The sequence below is a fragment of the Pinus tabuliformis genome, chromosome X (assembly GCF_031772625.1).
Source record: "Pinus tabuliformis cultivar Carrire ecotype Pingquan chromosome X, CPIR1, whole genome shotgun sequence".
In the NCBI taxonomy this organism is placed as follows: domain Eukaryota; kingdom Viridiplantae; phylum Streptophyta; class Pinopsida; order Pinales; family Pinaceae; genus Pinus; species Pinus tabuliformis.
The window spans coordinates 273,103,567-273,115,446 of NC_142308.1; the positions used below are offsets into that span (position 1 = coordinate 273,103,567).

General features: G+C 34.5%; 1 protein-coding gene across 1 annotated transcript; it reads right to left on the minus strand.

Annotated features, from left to right (window-relative positions):
- Positions 1 to 233: 233 nt before the first annotated feature.
- LOC149139445 (ABC transporter I family member 17-like) lies at positions 234 to 1,717 on the minus strand. The gene is made up of 4 exons (XM_089447583.1): positions 1,526 to 1,717; positions 1,077 to 1,430; positions 817 to 1,004; positions 234 to 695 (listed from the first exon to the last, which is right to left on the minus strand). The coding sequence occupies exons 1-4, from the start codon at positions 1,539 to 1,541 to the stop codon at positions 441 to 443; spliced, it is 813 nt and encodes a 270-aa protein (XP_089303709.1). The 5' UTR covers positions 1,542 to 1,717; the 3' UTR covers positions 234 to 440.
- Positions 1,718 to 11,880: the final 10,163 nt, after the last annotated feature.

Consider the following 11,880-nt stretch of genomic DNA (forward strand, 5'->3'; position numbering starts at 1 on the left):
TACGCCCACTCTGAGGATTGGATTCGCATTTTCCCATGCAGAGGAATTGTTGGCATTAGGAGTGTTTAATCATGTTTAATGCTAGAAATAAATTTAATATTATCAAAAAAATTTAGGTATTTAAAATATTAAAATGTAACAATTGTAATTTAGATTCAGAAAAATTTCCATCAAATTTTATCTTTCAATAATTTCCATAATATTCAAAACAAATTTGCAAACTGGTTAGGGTATAGTTTCCAATAATGCCCGGGCATCTCATTTTATTAACTTATTAACCGGGAATAAAAGCATACCAGTTGCAATTGCTTTCTGGCCCGACATACTGACAGAAAAATAACCAGAGAAGAAATCATTTCATCAAATTTCATAACTGCATTGTTTACAAATCATTTCATCAAATTTCATTCATTCAACTGCATTGTTTGTGATGGTGAAATTCAAGAGCTCAATTCAAGGAACTTGAGAGCCGTGGGATGCTTTGCATTGCAGAGCTGGTCGGGTTTCAGAGTCTCCACAATCTGCCCATCCACCAACAGAAAGACGAGGTCGGCGATTCTTTGAATCTGTTTGACACTGTGGGAGACCATGATAATGGTCATCCCCTTCTCCCTTCTCAGCTTCCCAATCGACTCCTCGATGTGCTCAGTGGATATGGGATCCAGGGCGCTCGTTGGCTCGTCCAGCAGCAGCACCTATTTCTCACAACAACCAGAGTCAAATTTAGAGAAAAAACTGACAAAATTTTCCTTATAGCCCTGAAAATTTCCCAATTCCCACAAGAATAACAACCGAATTTAGAGAAGCAAGGCCGACCTCGGGATCGTTGGCGAGAGCCCTGGCCAGGGCCACCCGCTGCGCCTGCCCCACGGACAGACTGCTGGCGGATCTGACGGCCAGCGAGGAGTCCAAATCCGCCAAGCCCAAATACTCAACCACTTTCTCGTCCGACAACTTCTGCCCGCAGAGCGCCGGCCCATACCTTATGTTATCCGCAACGCTTCCTGTATATAAAAAAGATTATCCCCACACAATTCATGAAGATGAACAAGAATTGTGCATCAAATATTACCAACCTTCGAAGAGGGCTGGCGTCTGGAACAGCATGCCCACACGGCGTCGGAGGGCGAGCACGTCGAGGTTAGAGATGTCGTGGTTGTCGAGGAAGACGGAGTCGACGGGCGGTTCCCAGAGTCTGTTCAGCGCCCTAAGGAATGTCGACTTTCCGCTCCCACTCGGCCCTATTACTCCCACCACTGTTCCCTTCCATATGTCGACCGACACGCCCGACAGAAGGCTCGTCCCCTGCTCCGTCTTCCTCCAAAGATTTTTGACTCTTATCTTCGGATGGCGATCACCATCGCCCACAAACCCCTCCTCCAGGTCGTCCTCATCGATGCTGCGCAGAAGCTGCTGCTCATCTCCAAACTCTTTGCAACCCCAAACCCCAAAGATCATAATAATCAGACGACAATAACGAAGAAGAAGCGTTAAAAAAAGCGGAGTGGGTGTGCATAGTACTTACCATTGAGTTCCTGCATGGATACAATCGATGTGCAAGACAATCACAATGAGAATATCAGCTGCCTCTCTACAGCAATTGAAGGAGAAATTTGGGGTAAAACAGTGTAAGAGCGAGAGCGAGTTATATTGGGTTTCAGTTTGTAAGCCCCAGCCGTAGCTTTGTGTTGTAATATGTTCTGAAAGATCGCATAACTTTCATGAACAGATTCGGCGAAGTTAATTTCCAGAACGCTGTCACGCCAGTGGTGGTGTTCACTTTGTTGTGGACCCCACTTAAGGTCACACTCCACTTTCCCATGTCGTACCATTTAGAGCTTGGAGCAGCTTTTATGTGTACATAGTTTTGTTTTTGTTTGGAGCAGCTTTTATGTGGACATAGTTTTATTTTGAGCTGGTGTTCACTTTGTTGCGGACCCCAATTAAGGTCACACTCCAATTTCCCATGTCGTACCATTTAGAGCTTGGAGCAGCTTTTATGTGGACATAGTTTTGTTTGACAGCGTTTCTGTGGGCATAGTTTTATTTTGAGCAGCTTTCGGCCTTAGTTTTGTTTTTTTTTTATGGAAATTATGGTTATATTTTGATAAAATTTAGTAGGAATTTTTCTAAAACCAAGTTATAGTTGTTAAATTTTAATATTTTGGGTGTCTTAGAAGTTTTTGACGGTGCTGAATACTTTTCCACTATCAAAAATATGTTTCAAACACTGTTACTGCAAAATAATAATTTTTTTTTGCCTGGATTCCAACCAATTCCTCAACCTCCGTAGACTCCCAACTCCCAGCTTTTGTGTGTACATAATCTTGTTTATTTGAAATTGGATGGGAGGTTTCTGGGGACCAAATCTCCACATGGAAAGTTGAACCACAACCTATAGATAACAGGGGATATGGTTCTGTCGGATACCATCTCTCTTAATAGCCGGAAATATGGTTCTGTCAAAAACCATCTCTCTTAATAGGGTTTCCTTTATAATTTGATTCAGATCTTATTGCAATTCCCAGTTTAGCAATTTGTTTGGTAAGAATTTTGAATTTTATTTAAATACTCAATTTTTTTTTAATATTTTATTATCTATTATTTATCAAATACAGAGATAGATGCATTTTGAAGTTAATTCTTGTTTTAAATTTTTAAATCTGAATTTTGTGAAAACAAATCTAATTATTGATTTATTGGTTTTTTTTTGACTTGGTACTTATTATTAGTATTATTTTAAATTTATATTATTAATATTTTTATTTTATTTATCATAAGAAGATTATAAAATTTCCTTCTTTTTTATTAGACTAGTTTAAATTTTTAATTAATTTATTTCTCAAATAAATTTAATTAAACATAATATATAAATAAATATATTTATTTATAATCATAATTAAAATAATTATAAACATACATAACTTATATACATTTTTTCTTAAAAATAATTAATTGATACAAATGTGCTCATTTCTTGTTTATTCCCATAATTGACTTAGTAAATTATTCATAAAAACGTAATTAAATCAAGCAAAAATATATATAATTAAAAAAACATAATTAAATAAAGTAAAAATAATATAATTAAAAAACATATAAACTAATTAAATAATTAAATAATTAATCAATAAACTTTTATCCTAGCTTATCCCATAATCCTTCATATAAGAGTATTATTATAAATTTATTTTATTTAAATTAAAAGAGGATAAGACATATTTGGTTATAAATAATATTGGTAAATAAGTTAAGTAATTAATTGGACTAATTAATTATTTAGGTAATAAACATTTATTTATCCCATAATAATATAAGTTTATTTAGTTTTAAATTAAAGAATTTAGATGATTTATTAAGTTTAAGGTCCTTAATTTAAGTTCATTATTAGCGGATTCATTTAGTTACGTATAGATTTAAATTAAATAAATCCAACAAATTAATTAATTAATTAATAATATTTCCCCTAATTCTAGGTCCAGTCCATTGTAGTTGTAGTCCAGTCAATTATAGCCATTTCCTTTGGTCAAAAGTAGTCGTTTCTAGCTGTTGGAATGAGCAGTCTCTCTATTTAACTTGTTGTCATGATCTGGTTCTTCATCTTGCCCTGATGATGAACCACACTTGCTGGTTCGAAAGGCGTCGACCTATGAATTATGATGTGATAAGGCGTGGACCTATGAATTATGATGTGATTATTGTTGAAAACATGTCTCAAAAACTTAATATGGATCATAGAAATCTGAATTCAATAAATCTAATTATGTTAAATATTGGTGTAGTCTAAACGAATGGACGAATGTGATTTCCAATTGACTTTTGATATTTTAAATATCTTTAAATTAGAACTTTTTAATTATATATTACTCTCTCATATTGATATAAATCTATATATAGCAATTGTACATATCATATAAATGAAGTACACCGTGAAAACTATATATATTTTAATATTATATCTCATAGGTTAGATATAGTTTCATAAATTAAAATAATAAAATTATTATAAAATTATACATATATAGGTATAGTTTAGTTTCTAGATGAAATGGTTTTTTTCACGATTATTTTTCTGATTAATTTTAATTGAAATCTGATAAAGATTTTTAAAAACTTGAGTTTAATTGTTTAATCTGCATAATTCCAGTGCCCGAAGGGTTTTCAAAAGTTCTGAACTCATTTATACATTCAAATATATTCTTAAATAACTAAAACAATTCAAATTATATTGCCAAATTTTAATAAATTTTCATTAAAAAAAACTATTCATTTATAAATTAAACTACCCCTATATATATAAATAAATTTTATTTACTTTAATTTATATAAATCAAAATTTTAAAATTTAATTATTGTTATATTTTAATTTATTTAATATATTTTTAAATATAATTTATATTTTTATTATTTAAAAAATAATAAAAACTATATAATATGGACGATTCAATAAAAATTTCTAACATCTCTCTTATCTCTTATATTAATTAAAACAAACATTATGCATGACTTACTCATCTTTAGAATACACATATTCCATAAAACTTTTCAATTTTTTTTCAAATATTTCTAATGTCGTTTAATACGAAATTTGAAAAAAAAACAATATTTAAATGTTTTAAATAATTATTTGTCTCACCCCATATTTATAGGTATTTATCAAAGCCCATCATTTTCAACAATAACCATATATAATTATCGGAAATAATTTCACATTATAGGAAAATAATATATAAAAATACATTAAAATAAAAAATAAACAATTTCAATAATAAAAAAATAATGATAACTTTATATAATTTTAATCATTATTAAAAAAATTTAAGTAATTAATTTTATATAATTTTAACCATTATTAAAAAATTTAAGTAATTAATTTTATATAATTTTAACCATTATTAAAAAATTTAAGTAATTAATTTTATATAATTTTAATAATTATTATTTTTTAATTAGAAAGATATAATTTATTTTATAATGCATTGACCTTGCTATTAATTATGGTTGATTAAAAATTAAATAAACATTTTGTAATGTCAATAATACAAAAAAAATATTTTTAAAATTTTTAAAATTCTATTTCTTTACATTAGTTGGGGCAAAGGTTTTAATCTATATATTGTAATCATGACTTTCGTTACCATGATTGTGCATTTGCAGTTGTGTTTATTAATCCAATGTACGACGAGTATATAGATATGCACTTTATGTTTAATATAGTAAGACCCCTTTCCTTGGTTAAAACAAAATTAAATGAGGCTCAAAACAAATTTAAAGTTCAATTTTCTCTAAAATTCTTGACCCACCTTTATATGACATCTATTTTTTATATTCATTAAATAGTGCACATCTGTTAAGTGTGAAGCCAAATTCATGGAGGATTCTAGATCTCCAGGATTCTAGATCTTTCTACACTGCCCTTAGTTTCTCGCTCCCTGTTAATGGCCATGTTGATCCAACGCTCACGTGTGTTTCATGGCATATGCTTAACACTAGCGATGTGTTTGTTTACTAACACTTGCGGATTTTGGTGTAACGGCAATCATGACTCCAACAACTGGTATCGGAGCCAAGTTCGAATATCCACCGTGCAAACCGCTTAGTGCCATCGCCTTGCTCTGGCAGCTTTCGTTAAAACGTTGGTTGTTACCACTAGAGCTGTTGAAGGATCTGTCTAGGAAATAGCTGAGGAACGTTGGAACTAAAAGACAGTTGCTACAAGAAAAACAAGGTCGTGGACCTATGTTGAAACGTGTTGCTAGAGTTTGAAAAGTGGAGATCAGTGGAGATTGGAGTTGAAACGTGGTGTTCGTAAGTTTTTTTTTACATCAAGCTTGCATGTGTACGTTAAGTTTTTTTCTTAAACCAACATATGTATGTGTGAAATGTGAAAAGGTTAAAACATTATATATGTTTTTATGAAACATATATAATTATATGTTGGAATTTTGAAAAGTATATTTTAAAAAGGAGTAGGAATTTTGAAAAGGGTATTTTAAAAGGAGGAAGGTCATTATTACTAAATTTTAAAGAGTAATAATTAAAGTTTTATTTTTAAGTGGAGTTTTTTGTGTTTTGGGGCGTGAATTTGATTGAAAATGGAGACAGCAGTGATAGATATAGAGAAGTTGAGAAGGGCTAATTTTGCCCTATGGAAATCACAGATGGAGGATATACTGATTTTAAAGGATTAGTATTTGCCGATTGAGGGCATAACAAAGAAACCCTCATCGATGACAAATGAAGAGTGGAATAAGCTAGATAGAAAGGCGATTGCAACAATCCGCCAATATTTAGCAAAGAATGTTTATTTCAATGTGTCGGGAGAAAAGATGGCTGAAGGATTATGGAAGAAGCTCCATGATCCTATATGAGAAGAACACAGCATCAAACAAAGTGTTCTTGATGAAGAAGCTTTATAATCTCAAAATGAAGGAGGGTGCTTCAGTTGCTGAGCACTTGAATGCATTTAATATTATTACTAATCAACTTGCCTCTATTAAAATCATTTTAGATGATGAAATTAGAGCTATTTTGCTAATGTGTTCTATGCCAGACAACTGGGAAAATTTAATTGTAGCTATGAGCACTTCAACAACTACAGGACCTTGAAGTTTGATGATGTCAGTAGCAGTTTAATGAATGAGGAGCTGCGACACAAGTCAATTGCGGAAAACCAGGGAGGAGAGGCTCTAGCTCTAGCTGATCGTGGTAGGAGAATGGATCGAGGCCAGCAAGGGCGATCAAGATCGAGAGGCCGATCAAAATCAAGGAGAGGAAGGATCATCTGCTTTCATTGTGGCAAACCCAGGCACATGAAGAAAGAATGTCGATTCTGGAAGAAAGGACAAAAGGATCAGAGACCGTCTAGTACAAATCACAAGTCATCCAGCACAAATGAAGGTGAGACTACTGCTGTAGCCACAGATGGTGATGTGTTGTTTACTGTTTCAGTAGAGGATGCATGTGTATATACATCTAGCAATAGCTTTGATTGGATCCTTGACTCTGGGGCATCTCACCATGTAACCCCATGCAAAGATAGTTTTGTTTCATATAATCCTGGTGATTATGGTAGAGTGCATTTGGGGAATAATCATTTTTGCAGTATTGTTGGAGTGGGAGATGTCCAGATCAAGATGAAAGATGGACAAGGTATATTGTTAAAACAGGTTAGGCATGTACCAGAAATGCGCATCAGTTTAATCTCTATGGGACAACTGGATGATGAAGGCTATTCGACAAGCTTTGGAAAAGGAGGCTGGAAAATAAGCAAAGGTGCATTGATCGTGGCCAAAGGACCCAAGACAGGAACATTATATACATTGAAGACACTGATAGGAAAATCAGATTTGGATGCTGTCACAAAAGAAGGAAATTCAATAGATCTGTGGCATAAGTGTTTGGGTCACATGAGCGAGAAGGGCTTAAAAATCCTTATCGGTAAAAATTTGTTGCCAAGTTTGAAATCCTACAGTCTTGATCTTTGTGAGCATTGTATATATGGTAAACAAAGAAGAGTTTCATTCCTTAGAGGTGGCCATGACAGAAAGAAAAATGTGTTAGAATTGATACACTCATATGTGTTTGGGCCTGTTAACATCAAATCATTAGGAGAAGCATCATATTTTGTAACATTTATAGATGATGCATCCAGGAAGGTTTGGCCATATCCTATGAAAAATAAAAGTGAAGTGTTTGGAATATTTCAAAAATTCCATGTTGTTGTTGAAAGAGAGACTAAAAAATTGCTGAAATGTTTAAGAACAGATAATGGTGGAGAATATTGCTCAAATGCATTTAAGGAATATTGTAATAGGTTTGGCATAAAGCATGAGAAGACTGTGCCTAGTACTCCTCAATAGAATGGTGTCGCAGAAAGGATGAATCACACCATTATGGAAAAGGTGCGAAGTATGTTGTCCAATTCTGGTTTGGAGAAGAATTTTTGGGCTGAAGCAATCAAGACCGCTTGCTACCTCATAAATAGATCTCCAACTACAACCTTGGATGGCGGTATCCCTGAAGAAGTTTGGACTGGTAAGAATTTGAATTATTCTCACTTGAAAATCTTTGGATGTGAAGCATTCGTACATATTCCCAAAGAAAATAGAACTAAGCTAGATGATAAATCTATGAAAATGATTTTTTTTGGGATATGCGGATGAAGATCTTGGTTATCGTATATGGGATCCAGTCAAACATAAAATTATTAGAAGCAGGGATGTTATATTTAATGAGTCAGAAATGTTCAAGAGGACTGTAGGTGAGTTGGAGGTCAAGAAAGTTATTGATAGGTTTGGAGAGCAGCAGGAAAACATACCACCAATACAAGAAAATGAACAACAAATTCAGGAGCATGAAGAACAAAAAGTGGAAAATGATGAACAACAAGAAGAAGGAATCTTGCAGGAACCTTTACAGGAGATTCAACCTGATAATGCACCACCACAGTTGGTTCACAGATCTTCTGGGCCTCATAAGCCTTCACAAAGGTATCCTCCTTGAAACTATATTTTGTTGACTGATGAAGGTGAACCTAATTGTTTTCAAGAAGCTTGTAAAGTCGAGCACAGTAAAGAATGGAAGAAAGCAATGGAAGAAGAAATGAATTCTTTGCAGGAAAATAAAACTTGGGAGTTGGTAAACCTCCCAAAAGGTAGAAAGGCTCCACAAAAAAAATGGGTGTATAGGATTAAGCACGAAGGTGACGAAAAGAAGGAGAGGTATAAAGCAAGACTGGTGGTGAAAGGTTTTGCCCAAAAAGAAGGTATTGACTTCATTGAAATTTTCTCACTTCTTGTTAAAATGTCATCCATTAGAGTCATTCTTGGTCTAGTTGCTGCTTTAGACCTAGAATGTGAACAATTAGATGTAAAAATTGCTTTCCTTCATGGTGAATTGGAGGAAGAAATTTATATGGAGCAGCCAAAGGCTTCATAAAAAAAATCAAAGAAGGCCTTGTTTGTAGGTTAAAGAAGAGTCTCTATGGGTTGAAACAGGCACCTCGACAATGGTACAAGAAATTTGATTCATTCATGTTGGAACATGGTTTTCAGAGGTTGGAAGCTGACCATTGTGTCTATATCAAGAGGTATGGTCAAAGAAAGTATTCATATTATTATTATATGTGGATGACATGTTGATTGTTGGGCATGATAAGAATAAGATCAATAGGTTGAAGAAAGATTTGGGTAGAAAATTTGCAATGAAGGATTTGGGACCAGCACAACAGATACTGGGCATGTGGATTATGCGTGACAGGAAAAACAAAAGGTTGTGGATGTCACAAGAAAAATATATCAAGAAGGTGCTTGACAGGTTTAATATGAAGGATGCCAAGCCAGTTGGTACACCACTTGTAGCCCACTTCAAGCTGAGTACTGAATTATGTCCTAGTAATGACAAAGAGATGACCAGAATTCCTTATGCTTCAGCAGTTGGCAGCTTAATGTATGCCATGGTATGCACATGACTAGGGATTGCATATTCAGTGGGAGTAGTGAGCAGGTTCCTTACCAATCTAGGCAAACAACATTGGCAAGCAGTAAAATGGATTTTAAGGTATCTCAAGGGTACTATTCATTATTGTTTATGTTTTGGTCACGATAAGACTATTCTTGAAGGATTTACAGATGCAGATATGGCTGGAGATATGGATACCAGAAAGTCCACTATAGGTTATTTGTATACATTTGCAGGTGCAGCAGTATCTTCGGTGTCAAGGCTACAAAGAATAGTATCCCTCTATACAATAGAAGCAGAGTACATAGCTCCAACAGAAGCTTGTAAAGAGATGTTGTGGATGCAGTGATTCCTAGGAGAGATAGGAATAAAGCAGGACAAGTATGTGTTATATTGTGATAGTCAGAGTGCCATTCACTTGGCGAAAAACCCAACATTTCATTCAAAAACCAAGCACATTGACTTAAGGTACCATTGGATCGGCATGTGTTGGAGGAAGAACAGTTATCCTTGGAAAAGATCCATACAGATAGGAACCCTGCTGATATGCTCACTAAGATTCTACCACGAAATAAACATGAGTTATGTAGAGGCATGGTAGGACTCGGTGTGACTTGATGACTCTTATTTGGCTTCAAGTGGGAGAATGTTAAGTGTGAAGCCAAATTCACGGAGGATTCTAGATCAGATCTTTCTAGATCTCCAAGATTCTAGATCTTTCTACATCGCCATTAGTTTCTAGAATCACATGCAGGATTCTAGATCCTCCTACACCGCCAGTGGTTTCTAGGTCATTCCAGATCTCCATCTGAATCACATACAGGATTCTAGATCCTTCTTCTACCTCTATAAATTTGTAATTTCTCTGGCCAAGGAAAGCAAGCCAAGGCCCAAGCCTGTTATGTAATGCAAAGTGATTTCTGTTCTCCAGTGATTGTTTTATCTATTCCGCTATTTTTGACTAAGTAATCTTGTTGTTTCTCCATTTGTCTGTCTTTGTGAATTATTCTTTGCTATTTCCATCTATGTCTCTGAGTATAAATCTGTTGTGTGTTCTTTATGCTCTGGTCTAACAACATCGACGCGGGGTCTAGCCAAAATGGGTCGGGATCAAAGTAAGTCTCCATTCTAACGCTATCAACAAACCTAGGCCCAACCTCCAGATAATTGGGCTCAGAGTCTCCCTTCTAACGCTATCAATGAACCCAGGCCAAAACTCTGACTAGTCAGGGTCAGGCCACGTTCTTTATCTCCAAGAGTCCTTATTCACCTTCCAACCCGACTAGCCCACTACCCTTTAAGCGCTTTCTTCGGTCCTACTTCAACTACAACAATAGTTGAATCCGACTTAGTTTGATAGAAAAATCAATAATAATATGAATATAAGTTATTTACATTTCAAATTCACATACCCTCAACCCAAAGCATACATTACGGGCATTTCAAGAGAGAGTTAAGTGTGAAGCATCAAGAGAAGATCTATTTGAGAAGGAATTTTTCACAGAAGATGTCATGCCTAGGGTGACAGAAGAGATGAAGCGCACAAGAGTAGTGATAATGGAGTCCTTCTCCTGCCCTCTTTGCGTGAGAGGCCTTTGATGGTCATGGAAACCCTCGCCGCATTTGTCACCCGATGCCATTTTTACTTGAGATTGTTAAGTGGAAAACCAAGCTCTAATGATGTTGCTTGCTTATTGAAGAAAGGATTGGTTTTTATAGAGAGTTAAAAAAATTCGTTGGTACCATATGCAGATCCTATAATGCATCAAATCAATTCCAATCATTTACTTAGAAAAATGCTAGGGGTCGATTCGATTGTGGAGCATGACTCGACATTTCATGGCTAAATTGACAACAATCATAGGGAGTTGAGTTTATTTCCCCTCCACACAGTGTGTAAACAAACCCCAAGCCAATCTACGACTAGTTGGGGTACCTTCCATAAGTCAAAGTCGATGTCATTTCTTTTTTTCACCACTACTTTGGGTCCTCCTTCTCGACCTTGATGGAATTGATTGAACCAAACAATTGAAGTGTTGGTATAAACAATGAAATCGTACTTTAGTATCACAACACTAGTATTTACTTTTTTCATTCACAGATTTATGATAACGAAAAGTGCATAACAATAAATGTAAATACTATAGATTTTCATTTTAAATTTTCATAGCAATATGCCTATCGAGTTGAGGTCCCCCCAACGTTCACTGTCATACTATAATTTAGATGGGTTATCATTTCTCATGAAATGAAAGATAATGCATAAAAATTATTAATACTATGGAATTGTTAAGCTTCCTTTATACTTATTACTAAGATCTAGGCTACATTACTCAGGAGACTATGTTACTTCGTTAATGAAAGAAACATATCATCACCAGTTGGTGCAATTTACCCATTGGAAGTATTTGTAACAAT

Excerpts from the sequence above, each read along its gene's own strand:
- LOC149139445 (XM_089447583.1), bottom strand. Across the intron at positions 1,005-1,076 it reads GACGCCAGCCCTCTTCGAAG|GAAGCGTTGCGGATAACATA; the intron begins GTTGGTAATATT and ends TTTTATATACAG. Across the intron at positions 696-816 it reads CTCTCGCCAACGATCCCGAG|GTGCTGCTGCTGGACGAGCC; the intron begins GTCGGCCTTGCT and ends TGTGAGAAATAG.